This window comes from Branchiostoma lanceolatum, chromosome 1 (genome assembly GCF_035083965.1).
Source record: "Branchiostoma lanceolatum isolate klBraLanc5 chromosome 1, klBraLanc5.hap2, whole genome shotgun sequence".
Lineage (NCBI taxonomy): Eukaryota > Metazoa > Chordata > Leptocardii > Amphioxiformes > Branchiostomatidae > Branchiostoma > Branchiostoma lanceolatum.
In genome coordinates, this window is record NC_089722.1 from 38,818,058 (window position 1) to 38,833,132 (window position 15,075).

General features: G+C 42.8%; 1 protein-coding gene and 1 long non-coding RNA gene across 2 annotated transcripts; both read right to left on the minus strand.

Annotated features, from left to right (window-relative positions):
* Window positions 1-578: 578 nt before the first annotated feature.
* LOC136422355 (medium-chain acyl-CoA ligase ACSF2, mitochondrial-like) lies at window positions 579-7,976 on the minus strand. Its single transcript, XM_066410068.1, has 8 exons — window positions 7,802-7,976; window positions 6,170-6,329; window positions 5,717-5,845; window positions 5,291-5,353; window positions 4,284-4,393; window positions 3,775-3,822; window positions 2,940-3,060; window positions 579-756 (listed from the first exon to the last, which is right to left on the minus strand). The coding sequence occupies exons 2-8, from the start codon at window positions 6,320-6,322 to the stop codon at window positions 616-618; spliced, it is 765 nt and encodes a 254-aa protein (XP_066266165.1). The 5' UTR covers window positions 6,323-6,329; window positions 7,802-7,976; the 3' UTR covers window positions 579-615.
* Window positions 7,977-9,972: 1,996 nt separating this feature from the next.
* Window positions 9,973-13,573, minus strand: LOC136422361 (uncharacterized). Its single transcript, XR_010753610.1, has 3 exons — window positions 13,441-13,573; window positions 10,607-10,727; window positions 9,973-10,258 (listed from the first exon to the last, which is right to left on the minus strand). It is a non-coding gene; the product is annotated as an uncharacterized lncRNA (long non-coding RNA).
* Between the last annotated feature and the right edge of the window lie 1,502 nt (window positions 13,574-15,075).

Sequence of the window (15,075 nt, forward strand, 5' to 3'; positions counted from 1 at the left end):
TGGGTGGAGTGAGGTAAGTCGTGTTAAGTGTCTTTCCCAAGGGCACAACATCGGGACATAGTAGTGGTTTCGAACCCGGGACCTCTAGGTTCTGGGCGCCACACGATGCCACAATATGCATAGCGGTTGCTTGGATTTTTATTACCTCCGCGTATGCTTTCGTGTGCCTGTAATTATTTGAATACAGTTGAGTGACAGGATGTGATGTGTCTGTGTGTGGGGGGGGGGGGGTGTACCGGAGACTGGCCGAATATAAAAGTCGGCTTGGAGGTTACTTTTCTCACAGACTGGCAGGAAGTGGTAGAAATACCCGTCTGTGTACCAGATAATAGGAAGTGTGTCTTAAGCCCCCCTCTCACTGGACCCGCGGCACGCTGGCGGCGTCGCTGCGTCATAAGCTAGATTTGTGTTACCGGTACCCTTGACTTTATAATGGGAATATCATTCAAAACGTACAAGTATGACCAAAACGACAACATAACACACAAAGCTTTAAAAGATTCGCTTTTTGTCGATGAAATTCGTTGAGTGCTTTGTCAATTCGGTCGGCCGCAGCGACGCCGCCAGCGTGCCGCAGTGAGAGGAGGGCTTTAGTGGTAATAATCTGCCTATGTATCAGCGCTTCTGTCCCGTTACTATAAGTAGGAATGTATCCCTTGCCTGTTGGTCCATGTGCAGTGCCATTGCGACATACCGAGTGCTGTTGAGGATAGAGTGAGTCGTTTGCTGCACAACCTTGGAGCGACCTGTGGTGCCCTGTGGATGATAGAAAAAAATTGATAAATCAATGGAAATGTATCTGGATCCTGTATTTTACTGAAGGCGCGGTCACATTTGCTGTAGGCCATCGTAGGATTTTTATGTCTTTGACAGACTGAAGTAACCGCCAACAAGGTTTCCGTTACCATTCAGATAAGTTGTTCGTTGTCCGAACATTTTGCATTCCCGAAGATTATCTGATATACGTTTGTGGAGGTTAGACATCCAGGAAAACAATATATAAAGACAATTCAAACTCTACAACTGGATAAGAATTCGGAGATTTATTTCCGCACGTTTCGAGTGACATCCATCACTCTTCTTCGGCGTCACTGAAGTGAACTAGCAGAACTAACCAGTACTAATATACAATAACTAGAAAAAACGGATTTTACATGGCAAATCACACAGTAATGCAAAATAAGTTAGGAAGGTTCCTATGGTAAGACAACACATTGTAATGTAAAATGAGTTAAGAAGGTTCCTATGGTAAGACAACACCATAGGAAAATAATTGTACTTAGTAATGAAAATTATTGTAATGAAAATTATTTTACATTACAATGTCGCTTATGCATGACTGTGTGATTTACCATGTAATTATCTTCGCCGAGTACTTGTACTCGAAGAGGATTATGTTTTCGGTTGAAAAATCTGTTGGGTGGGTCTGAATGTATGTCAGGAGCATAACTCAAGAAAACTTCAATGAATCTTTATGATTTTTGGTAGGTGTGTAGTGGTTGTGTAAAGGAAGGTCAAGTTCGAAAATGGTTTACCTTGCGTTTTTCAATAGTACTGCAGCGGACTTAGCATTTTTTTGTGTTTGTATGTAGGCAAAAAAATGACGGAAACGTTGATGGATCTTCGTGATTTTTTGCAGGTGTGTTGATGTTGTGAAAACGGAGGTCAAGTTCAAAAATGGTTCTCCTGGCACTTTCCGTCGGTACTGCAGCGGGCTTTGTGTGGATGTGAATTTTCTTGTGGACAACATAACTCAAGAAGCTGTTGATGGATCCTTATGATATTTAGTGGATGGGTAGGATTTACCGAAAGGAAGGTCAAGTTCGATAATGGGCCTTCTAGCGGGTACCAAAGGTACTGCAGCAGAGCTTCAAAATTTAGGGGCATATTTTCTGAAAGTGCTATGGTCATGATTTTTGTGTGGTAGATAGTTCATGCCACAGAAAGTAAGTTCTGTAAATTTTGGCCCCCTAGCGGCTTGTTAAGAACCGCAGTGGGTGTTTTTGTTTTGACATTCGGACATGAATATCTTGAGAATGGGTCGACAGATCGTCGTGATGTTTGGTATGTAGAGAGCTCGGATGGTGCTTTACATAATCAATGACTAATTATGCAAATAAGGAGCTAATTTGCATAATTAGTAAGGAAAGTTTGTTAACCCACTGCCTTTCAATGGGACATGGGACAGTGTCAGGTCATGTAAACAAATAGCCTTGCATAAACGTACATGTAGGTCAAATAAATAAACTATTCTCCAAGCAGAGGTGTGGGTCCTGCTGGTTTTTGACGCGTTCAGTTTAAGCATTTTTGTTCAACACGGTTGGCGACATAACGAAATAGGTACAAAATAGAAAGCCTGACTAGAAACACCTAAAAACGTGCCAGATTTATTCTATTCATATGTATTGACTGTACTATTTCATCATCATTTTCAACTTTCAACACTGCCATATCGAACCTTTGTGGCCCATATAATATCAACATACTCATATTTTTTCATGACCAGTTATAACATATATCAGCACACTCTACACATATACTAGTCCTGTACCACCAAATGATTTTTAACCCTATCTTAACTGGACTCATTCGCCCAATCATAACGTCCAAATGGTATGGTGCATGATCAAATTTGCAGGGGGTGATAGGCACGTAAATATAAATCATTTTCCATAATAAGCCTTGATTATTTGGCGAAGATAATGTGTTTGTGGAACTCTAGTTGTATATAAGTACTGGTTAGTTCTGCTAGTTCACTTCAGTGACGCTGAAGAAGAGTGATGGATGTCACTCGAAACGTCCGGAAATAAATCTCCGAATTATTATCCAGTTGTAGAGTTTGAATTGTCTTTATATACTATCTGATATCTTCGTTCGTTTCAAAGATAGCCAGGATAAAGAGCACAAAATACAGCTCATAGGATGAAGCATAGACGTACTGAGGTGAGTTGTAATAAGGCCGGGTCGTGGCAGCTGAGCTGAGCTTGCAGTTTTGCCCGTTGTTGCTGAAGGCCCTCGTCCCTTCCCTTTAGCAGTAGTTCCGTCAGTGTGAAGCACTCCCTGAATAGATGGGTGGGGAACCAGTCAATGGCAGTTGTGACGTAAAACCAAGCAGATGTTAGGGGAGGTCAAATCGGTACGTTTTCCTAGCTGCTCGGTTCTGTCGCAAAGTGCCTCCACAACATCTGCGTCACATATGTTAATGTTATGACGTAATGTTATGACGTCATGTTATGACGTCATGTTATGACGTAATAGGATCACGTGCCCACGTGTAACCCGTCCGCCATCTTGGCCTGCTCTGGCCTATACTTGAGCTCCAAGTAAACGTTGCGTTCATCTGCACATATCTCCGTCTCGGATCTTCACTCGTGTCCATAACTGGCGCTGCGTAATGTCGCAATCAAACGCAGGGGGCAGTTTGGCACAGAAAAGGGTAGCAACAATTTGGCCTGATTGGAGATTTGTTGTAAGGGGATTTAAAATTGTCTAACTACACTCAAAAGCTGAATGAACAGATCGAAGTTTGAATGATCACGTGGACCGAAACACAAAAGGGAGATGGAAAATAGAAATCGTAGTTCTGGGGGAATTTTGTTTGTTTACGGATAGAGCATTTCTTCTCTTAGAATCTAAGGTCTAAAAAGAACAATGATTCAGAATCTCCCTCTCTGTCTCTCTCTCTCCCACCCCCTCTCTCTCTCTCTCCCACCCTCTCTCTATGCTCAAGACGGAAAAGAATCTAAGTCGAGGTGTTATGGGTGTCAGACTTACTGATGGCTGGTTTCTCCGATGGTCACCAATGTAGTTAAGTGAGGTAGTCTGTAGGATAAAAAAATCCAAGTTGATTATCCACTTCGGTAAAGAATCCAATCCTCCAATTCTTGAGAACACCCATGTAGGTCAGTAGCGAAGATGTCATTCTTAAAAGCTTGCGCTATAACCCATCCTACAACATCTCTCTTCGAATTCCCTTCATCCATCGCCCCTCCCATGCAGCCTCTCACTTTCCTGTGTGTCTACCTGTATGTCTCTGCCTGTTTGTCTGTTTGTTTGTCTGTCTGTCTGTCTGTCTGTCTGCCTCTCTCTCTCTCTCTCTCTCTCTCTCTCTCTCTCTCTCTCTCTCTCTCTCTCTCTCTCTCTCTCCCCCTTGTGCTTTTTTTGGCATGTTAACCTTCAGCACACGGAAGTAGCCATTTAGCACCCACCTCTCTATTGGTTACAGAGTTAGGCAGCAGGGAAAAGGTTAGCAAGACTCGCCCCTTCCCGACTGTTGTACGTACCGTTCCACAACCGGTGCCCCCCGTTCTACGCCCCCTGCCGCCCCAAACATGTCATGGAACGGCGTGGATCCGTCCTTTCTCGCCTCTACTATCAGCACTTTTACCTCGGCCTGATATTGTTAAGAGAAATGGGTAACATAAAGAGAAACAGAAAAAAATGCGTTAGTCCTGTTGGGCACGACAATTATCGGGTTACACATGCTTGTTCTATATGCTAGCCCTGACAATTGTCGGGTTGAGGGTATTTTTAGATTGCGTATGTTGCATCTGCGCAGTTGTTGTAAAGCGAAGTAACTAAAAATGAGCAATATCAAACTAGTACGCTTTGTTTCAAATGTGTCTGGGCACTTCAGCGGCGGGGGTATATTTTTGCTCTGGAAATCCAGCAGGACAAGCTTCATGACAGACAATGTCAGGAATAGTTTCTAAAGTTGGTAGATACAACCACCCATTCCACAACCACCCGCTGACCCACCCATGTGCCAATGGACAGGCTACAGAACTGCATGGAGACCCCCCTCCTCCTCGTATGTAAGGGTGGAAGTTTGCCTTCGAATTAACTTTGATTTGGAATAGCCGCTGATGTTGGATACGTGCGTTACTCTGGCTGAACGGACACAAGCGCCTTGTCATTGAGTTGTCAAAGTCAAAGAAGATGTAAAAGAACAAAAATGTAATTGTTCAACCTTACTGACCACGTAGATTTTATAATGAAGGCAACTTTTTTTGTGCCAAACGTACTACCCTGCGCTCCAGACTGTTTATCGGGCCTTTTAGCCGGTTCCCTTTAGCCGGTTTCTTCTAGTCAGTTCCTTCGGATCGGCGGCGCAGAGCTCCCAGCCCGCCGATACCGGGCTACAAATCCCCGGCGCGTCGATTAAGATCGGGCGGGCTGACTGTCTTAGGGCGCCGACGCCGAAGGAAATTGCTAGCGGCCCTGTCTAGTCTGGCTCCCAGGGTACAAACGTACATGCTCGCATCAGTTTTGGGAAGCAACATGGCCTTACCTTGTTCAGCACGTTGACAACTGTGGTTTCCGCGTATTGGAAAAAGCACAGATCCTGCGGAGCCTGAAACAACATCGTCAAACATGGAGTTTAAAGAAAGCATCCATGCTTTTCCTCATTTGCTGGATATGGAGTGTCATGAGCAAACAATGTGACCATAGCATGCATATATATGTTAAGAACACGAGATGTGAAAATCGTACGTTCTGCTACTATACGGTATCCTGTCGAATTCCATAATCAAAAGTGTCGTTTGTTTTGCTAACATCTCAGTACTCACAAACCCAAATATCAAAGGGATCCATCCATGATGTACACACACGTACACACACATCATGACACACACACACACACACACACAGTACACCACACATATACACACGGACTGACTTTCCACACATCCAACTGCAATTACAGAGCCATTACCGCCACAGCCCCTATCTTCATCACGGCGAGGAAGATGACCATCCACTCCGGCCTGTTCCCCGCCACCCAGCCCACATGGTCGCCCCGACCGATCCCGATCGCCAGCAGCCCGCCCGCTAACCTGTCTACCTGTACAAAAAACCAGGGTGTGCGGAGAGACAAGCAGAATTACTCCAACACAGCCCACAGTTGCGAGAGGTTTCATTCCCATTTCTGGCCTGTGCGTTTGCTTTTCAGACACGTATACATGTGCATGCAGTTGCTGCATTGGTTTCGGTTGTCTTATTTCATGTTTACCTGGATATGAAAAAAAAAACGCTCACACATGACATTGAATCAAGGAGGTCCTTGATAGAACCTCTTTGATTGAACAAATTGAACAAGACAACACCGTTTATCGAGTATTGAATGGTTTGTTCTGTATGTTTGGTTGCGATCAGCATCTTTGTTTACCTGTTCTTTCAGTCCTGCAAACGTGACCCTACTTCCGGTCTGAGAGAAGACATAGGCGTCCCTGTCCGGCCAGCTGACCGCCGCCTGGTCAAGAAGGTCACCAAAGGTCAAGGTCAGCAGCGGCTCTTCGGACGGTAACGTCAGAGGGTTCATGATGACACTGGTGGAGGACGAAATTCTTGTTAGGTTTTCGGACGTTGTGTTTTCTTGTTAATGTTTTAATCTTATTTCATTCTTATTGAGATTTACCACATTCTGTCAATCACGGATCTTGAGAGAATAATTTAGCCACGGAAACAGAACAACAACGCTGTAAAAATCTAACCTTGCCCCATTCTGGATGAACTTCTAAAAACAAAGCCCGTTATATTAATCTACCGCCAACTTCTGTATTCTTATCCTTCCACAGTACCGTTTTTTTTTCAAATTTCCATCGATTTTATTTCAGAATGCTTCATATTTCGTTCCATTTCGCACTTTCTGTAGTTCCTTTTTTTTCATTTCGCACTTTCTGTAGTTCCTTTTTTTCATTTCGCACTTTCTGTAGTTCCATTTCCAAAGGGGAAGGGGGGCACATACACCCTGAACACCTGGTAAGGGAGTGGGGGGGGGGGGGGGGGACCACTCTCGGAGTCTCACGATTAGCTTACGGCGTCGACTAGAATTTGTTACCGGGTCCTGGGTTGATATACGCCCCCTTCTACGCGCTAGCGTAGTAGTAGCCGCGGCGACTATTGGAGGGCTTCTCAGTTTCAGTCTTTTACATTATTCCTAATCAAACAAGAAAAGCTCTCCAACAGTCGCCGCGGCTAGCGTAGCAGATACGTTCAGGGCACACGTTCTCCCTGCCGTATTAATTATTAACTATTATAAATATCAATAATTATTAATTATCATAAATATAGTAAACATGGGTGTAAATGCTCAACGACCTGCAGTGGCCCCTTCTCTCCGAAAGGAGGAGGAACGCCCGCCTCACATTTTTCCGCAAGCTAGTTCACAAACATATTAACATACAGACTGACAACGTTAATACTGAAACATGCACGGGGGCGCACCCAGGGAAGCCATCAACTAAAATATCAAAATATCCACGTCCGTACCGACACATGCAAATATTCATTATATCCACGTACAACGCCTGAGTGGGACACCCTTCCTAGCTCGGTGATTCTGTCTCCCACAGTTGATACTTTCCGTGCCAGGCTGGAGGCCTGCCCGCCCTAGCCCGGGATTCCCCCCCCCCCCCCCCCCTACTTTGCCACTTGCGGTGTCATCTGGCATGGGGGTAATCTGAGGCTGAAGTTAATAGTTACCCGGGTCCAAAGGTTAGTCAGCCGATTGCCTAAACTAACAAGAAGTTAGTCACATGAAGTCACGAGCGAACATATACGATGGATCATTGATTGCTACGGGGATATGCATGATTATGTACACCGATAGTATGTTAATTCTATGCCGACTAGAAGTTTTAGAATGCACAGCATGTAGCTTCACCTTGCGCTCCAATGTCACAGTTGAAAATGCAGAACGTCCCACATGCAGAAATGGAGAAATTAATCTCAAGTAGGCTTTACACTGCGTGTCCCCATTTGACATTTGCCTTACTTTAAGTGACAAATTGAACCTTACCTTTTTAAGACAAACTAAGGGCCGCTCTCGGTGCGACGCTTTCAACCGTCCTATTTTTGTATGAGTAGAGGTTCTCCGCACTTACTGGTCCTGATGTGTGCCCTTCTGTTAAGTCTACGTCACACGCTGATAAGTTTGGCCTTGAGGGAGTTGACGTAAAGCTAGCAGCGCATTCGCTAGTTTGAGGTTGACTGTGCTGTAATCTTGAAACTTGTTACAGGTTTGCGATAGCAAAACCTGTTCTGTTTTTGCATCCAAGGATGGGGGCCACCATGTTGGATGTGACCATTTTATTGGGAGGGGTGTTTTTTGTCGCTAATGTTGGGTGTGACTATTTTGACGGAGGGGTGTTTTTCTTGCTAGTTTTCTTTTTTTGTGTGTTCTTGCTAATTTTTTTCTTGCTGTGGGTTGAGTGTGACCATGTTTACTGGAGGGATGTGTTTTTCACTAATGTGTGGGTGTGATAGATGGAAGTTATTAGTGTGATAGTGTTGTGACTTTGCCGTTGGCACAAATGGACACAAGGCCCACTGTACTTAAGGACGAGCAAGGTCCACTGAGCATCATGTTGTTGTGGTCTTGTCGAAAAGTAAGGGACGACAAGATCCCCAACGATAGAGGCCGAGGGTTAATAAAGATTTGTTATTCAATGTGATGTTGGATTAGAAAGTGTTTGAATCGACAATATTGGGGGTGGTTTTAGTCGCTAATGCTGGTTCCCTATATTTTTCCTAATTTCGGGTTAGGTGTGACCATTTTGACCGGAGGGGTGTTTTTTGCCACTAATGTTAGGTGTAAAAGAGGAATGTTATTAGTGTGGTGGTGTTGTGACTTTGCCGTTGGCACAAATGGACACAAGGCCCACTGTACTAAAGGACGAGCAAGGTCCACTGAGCATCATGTTGTTGTGGTCTTGTCGAAAAGTAAGGGACGACAAGATCCCCAACGATAGAGGCCGAGGGTTAATAAAGATTTGTTATTCAATGTGATGTTGGATTAGAAAGTGTTGGAATCGACAATATTGGGGGTGGTTTTTGTCGCTAATGTTGGTTCCCTATATCTTTCCTAGTTTCGGGTTAGGTGCGACCATTTTGACCGGAGGGGTGGTTTTTGCCACTCATTTTAGGTGTAAGAGATTAATGTTATTAGTGTGGTGGTGTTGTGACTTTACCGTTGGCACAAATGGACACAAGGCCCACTGTACTAAAGGACGAGCAAGGTCCACTGAGCATCATGTTGTTGTGGTCTTGTCGAAAAGTAAGGGACGACAAGATCCCCAACGATAGAGGGTTAATATAGATTTGTTATTGAATGTGATGTTGGATTAGAAAGTGTTGGAATCGATGATATTTGGGGTGGTTTTTGTCACTAATGTTGGTTCCCTATATCTTTCCTAGTTTTGGGTTAGGTGCGACCATTTTGACCGGAGGGGTGGTTTTTGCCACTCATTTTATGATTAAGAGATGAATGTTATTAGTGTGGTGGTGTTGTGACTTTGCCGTTGGCACAAATGGACACAAGGCCCACTGTACTAAAGGACGAGCAAGGTCCACTGAGCATCATGTTGTTGTGGTCTTGTCGAAAAGTAAGGGACGACAAGATCCCCAACGATAGAGGGTTAATATAGATTTGTTATTTAATGTGATGTTGGATTAGAAATTGTTGGAGTCAGTAATATTGGGCGTGATTGATCGGAGGGATGGTTTTTGTTGCTAATGTTAGTTTACGACCACATCAATGATAAAGAAATGACACAGAAACAAGGATTCCCGCACACTTACCGTTATAAAACTGACTGATTGTGACTTCATAATGTTGGCTAATTACTACGATCCTTACTGAAGGTCTCTGTTGCTCTTTTGACCTAAACTTCCTTGCCTTTGAAATCTCTTGTCTTTCTACTGTCTTACTCTGCTGACACAACATTGATTACTTTATCGCTTCGCTGCAGTCCACTTTAACAAACGAATACCCGTCAAAGAATAACAATTATGGCACAACAATAGCAGACTAATTTTACAGTACCGTTGCAAGTTCGGTAAGGAGTTGCACTGAAACTTCTTGGACATTATGTGACGGAGTAAAATGTTACTGTTACTTGTGATTGCAATTTCATACACATTTGAATGGTGTTTCCACCATTCGTACATTCGGTTTGATTTGAGCTGTCATCGGCGAGGTTAACACTTGTATTTTCTTTGATATACATGCAAAATCAGCCACTAAAAGTCGCACAATAAAATAAACAATAGTATAGACAATACATATTCGTTTAGATCAAATGACGTGGACAACATGTGCACGTCAGCGTGTGAATTCTCTAAATCGTGTCAGCTTTTCTCTGGCTGTAACAGCGCAATCATTTGGCTGCACACGGCTCTGATGCTGGTCAGGCATCCCCTGTGGGCTTCCTCCCTCATGTTCTGGGCGACTGTAGAAGTAGATGGTTGATCAGTTCTGTGGAGAATTCGAACATAAATATTGATGATATTGTATCTTGGGACAAAGCAAATGTTTTGATGAACCTTCGTGGTCTGAGAGAGTTAAGTAAATTAATGTTAAAATTTCTACGGTTTAAAGAAAATACTATAATCTGATTTAGTACACCCATATGACACACTAACTTACTCTTCTTATATTATGTATGGCAAGCTGGAGGCAAAAATGTAATAATTCATGTCAAATAGGTTTCTATAGTTGATAATTGACCTTTCCAACGATGTTGTCACATGAGCCGTTTTAAAAATAATTTTAACAAAAGTCAAAATCTGATTAACAACAAACAATATAAGAAAATCTCTTCACCTTCCTGTACTTCCTATGACATCTTTCACCCCATGCCAGCCAGCTGTGAGGGATCAGACATCTGAAGCTGGTACACAGCTTGTATTTATTCCTACCAGTTTCCACCAAGGTCTGCTGCATGCTGTGACGGAAGGAAACATATATTAGGAATATCCAGTATAGTTGAGCAGGTATGAGCAGCTGGGAAATATAAAGCTATCATCTGACTGACGAATATGACGAATATGATCTGCAACATGATCTGCTACGATGGTATCGCTACCAATCATCATCCGAATTGTTCTAAATGGCATTTATCAAAAATTGGCCGCGGACAGAACAAAGCCCACTGGCTCTTTATCGAAAAGTACGATTGAGAGGAAACATAACATTAGAACCGTTTATAATAATGCATATATAAACATTTAGAACTTGTCCATGACTGAGTAAACAAACTGCTTGTAAGGTCACCGCTATTTTGACTTTCCTGTGATAACACTTAACAGTGACAGCATATCCCCAGTAGTTATTTTTGCTGTCTGAAAGACTGACCGGCAGGGTCATGGCTGGTGACCCACACTCAGCCGCGACTTTAAAGTAAACTGTCAGTTCTAGAAACCTGTTACCTAATGCTGAATCAGCTGCGTTCTCTTGACGATGCAAATTTACAGACATGAGGATCAGGATCCTTATAACAAGGCTGACCTCAAGGGTTGTGTGAACAGGTATAGGGATATCTCAAAAGTGACATTTCAATGAACTGTATGACATTGGGTCACACAGTTTGACGACCTGAATTAGAGAAGATATTTGATATCCTATGTGTATCTCTCCGTCTGGATTACACGTGACAACATTTACGGATCATGATCAGAAGAGGAATATAGATGATCATATAGTATGACTCATGTAAATTAGTTTTGTCGTTTTTTTCTGAATACCATGTCCTCCAGATGATTTATGTTACACATGTTTTGGGACAGAAATACAGGGACATGAACAACAAGGGGGTAACTAAATACGTGTAATTCTTCTCATTAAAGTGACAAGTTTAAAACTTAAATACCGGCTGTTTTACACATGCCCGTCTGTAAATACTCTAAGGGACAGCTACTTAACCCGGGGTACCAGGTTCAACATACAAACATCTCTACTGCTTCCGCCCGCCTGGCGTCGCCATAGCAACCTTGCAGACGACAGTAACCTTACCGCGACAGGTCGCTCTAAGGAGGATGTGGGGCATGGATGTAAATACTTGCGTGGAATGGATCCGTCTAGCTTACTGTCGCCGAAGGTCATGGTGAGAATTTCAAACTATTTTGCTTAAAAAGAAACTACGCAACTGTCGATCATGGCAAACAAAGTTACGCACACTTACCAAGTCGGAACTATCAAAGACATGTTCAGTGGAAACTCTCGATGTACGGGGAATAGTGCATACGCTATATACAAATCGGCACGGGGGATACCTGATCTATCTTCTTGTCACAGCTCAACGGGACACACCTGATAAATTAATTTCAAAGGTCATTCATAATGTGATCGATTATACCTGTGCCTTCAGCTTTTTGAAAATAAGTTTTAACAGGGGAATAGGAGGCGATGTTCTAAATCAGCGTTACTGATACAGGGCGGGGTTAACTTGCTCTTTATAAACAATGGAAAATAAAAAGTGCCACTAGTCGAAGTGGGGCATTTGAAGTTTTCAACATTCAGTGTTACTTTCGCTATTCTCTCAAACAACACAGATTGATGATTTGGTTTATTTCATATCATTAAAAAGTATCACAGTTTCGCAGTGCACGCGACGTGTGCACTGAATTGAACTGGGACTAGATTGCGCCAGAAACCACCCCGGACACTACAGCACGCGTTCGCCTCAATGGGTTACTCACTTTAATATAGCGGCAAGAAAATATAGCGGTTTGGGGAAAATGGAGTAGGTCACGGTACTTAATTCTAACGGTGGGAACAAACATTACTGTCTCAAACATTAGTGATGAAAAATTTGCAGTGATAACATTTTAGCTGTTGACTAATGACCGTTAAACCAGCTAAAATTAAGTTCCAGTTGACAAACAAGAATTACGGTATTGATATATACATATATGTTGCAAGTTGATATTAAACAATACATCAAATGAAAGGTAAGGTTGGGGGAATCATCACATAAATTCATGACGGATTGTTGGATGATCATTGACTATTCCATGATCACAGGGCTTTCGTAAAAGTTATAGTTTGTATGTATGTATAGATATAGTAGACCTTACGAAAGTCGCTGTACTTTTGTTGTGTCAATAAAGATTGTTGTATAAACCGGCCATCAATCAAGTCTACCGACAGAACAATACGCTTTATCTTTGAAACGAATAGATCTTGCAGACATAATTCATGTAATGATTTGCCATACGATCCGATATTATACTACGTATACCCCAAAACCACTGGGGTGGCGACCCTACTGCGACCTAAAAACTGGAGGTGGCGACCTCACTGCTACCTAAGATTTGACAGAACGCTCACTGAATTTCATTGATTATTATAAACGAGTGATTTTACGCCTTGTGTATTTTGTTGTCCTTTCAGTCAGACATCTACATTCTGCATGATATCCCAAGCATGAAGTCAATGATTACACAAATCCAACTTAGGTCGCAGCAAAGTCGCAGCGCGATCGCCGTCTAGTGGAATGGGGGCCTTAGTGCGATCGCCGTACGACTGTAAATACAGAATATAGTTTCTCAATTCTTAAAATTCAGCACCAGGTTGATTTGTATTCTTAACTCTGCTGCATGTTCAAAAACAGAAGAGCTTCAGCCAATCGTTTGCCAAAAAAGTAGGTTTCTGCTTACCCTGCTATTCATAGTTCCTCCAAGACCCAGTAACACCGCGAGCGTGTGTGGATTGTATTCTGCGGCGGTTTACCTTCGCGGTGTCGGCCCTGCCGCCCAGGTTCAGGTTCGTCGATTGCTTCTGGGAGAGTGGGCCGTCTCTAGACCTGTCAAACATATTTATACGGACATCAACTTTTTTTTACATTTTGGGAGTGGTTACACAACTGAACTGACCAATCAGTTATATGATCTAGAGATGCAATGTTAATATTCAAAACAGTTTAAGACGAAACAACACTGAGGTCGAGGTCACGCCAAGTAGGGATTAAAGGCTTTCCTGACAGATTAAAGATTGTTATGACGTATACAGGGCAAGACTGACGAATCAAGGGTTACGGTGACGTATTAAGGGTTATGGGGATGGATCATTGACTATTGTGATTGATTAAATGTATCGAATTAAGGGTTATGTTGTCGGATTAAGGGTTATGGTGACGGATTAAGGGTAAGGATGACAGATTAAGGGAAAGGGTGACGGATTATGGTCTCTGATGGTGGATTTAAGGACACGCTGATGGATAAAGGTTTGTGGTGATGGATAATGGGTTGTGGTGACGGATTAAGTGCTATGTTGAGGGGATCAAGGGCAACGCTAACGGATTAAAGACTTTCCTGACGGATTAAAGATTATCATGACGTATTAAGAGCAAGAGTGACGTATTTAGGGTTGTGGGAACGGATTAAGGATTATTGGGTCGCATTATTGGCTATGGTGACGGATTAACGGCAACGGTGAAGTATTTAAGACTTTCGTGACGGATTAAGGCTTATGGTGACGGAGTAAGGGCTAGGATGATGGATTAAGGGTTACAGTGATGGATTAATGATAAGGATGACGGATTAAGAGAAAGGGTGACGGATTAGGGTCTCCGATGGCGGATTAAAGGATACGCTTGACTGCTAAAGGTTTATGGTAACGGATTAAGGGAAAGAGTCATGGATTAAAGCCTATGGTGACGTATTAAGGGTTGTGGTGAAAGATTAAGTGCTATGTTGAGGGGATTAAGGGCAACGCTGACGGATTAAAGACTTTCCTGACGGATTAAAGATTATCATGACGTATTAAGGGCAAAAGTGACGTATTAAGGGTTGTGGGGACGGATTAATGATTATGAGGTCGGATTACTGGCTATGGTGACGGATTAACGACAACAATGAGGTATTTAAAACTTTCGTGACGGATTAAGGCTAATGGTGACGGAGTAAGGGCTACGGTGACGGATTAAGGGTTACAATGATGTATTAATGATAATGATGATGACGGATTAAGAGAAAGGGTGACAGAATATGGTCTGTGCTGTCGGATTAAGGGTCATGGCGACAGATTAAGAGTAAGGATGTTCATGTACCACCGGAAGAGTTCATTCTCCCAAGGGGGTGGCTTTTACAAAACAGTCCATTTCAAAACAGTCATTTCTTGCAAGGGGAGGGAGATGAAGTGAATTATGCTATATTTCAACTACTTACTTAGAAATGTTACCTTTCCCCCACATAAGTTACACTAATCTTTATTTTCACGGTGACCTCTTCAATGCGCGCTGTGTACTTCAAAATTGTTTTGCAAATTTAAAACAGAGAGAAAATTTCCCTTTC

Coding starts and splice junctions, on each gene's coding strand:
- LOC136422355 (XM_066410068.1), bottom strand. CDS start 6,322: ATGAACCCTCTGACGTTACCGTCCGAAGAGCCGCTGCTGACCTTGACC. Junction 4,394..5,290: donor TTGTCAACGTGCTGAACAAG/GTAAGGCCATGT, acceptor TAACAATATCAG/GCCGAGGTAAAAGTGCTGAT. Junction 757..2,939: donor CCTTATTACAACTCACCTCA/GTACGTCTATGC, acceptor TATCATCCACAG/GGCACCACAGGTCGCTCCAA.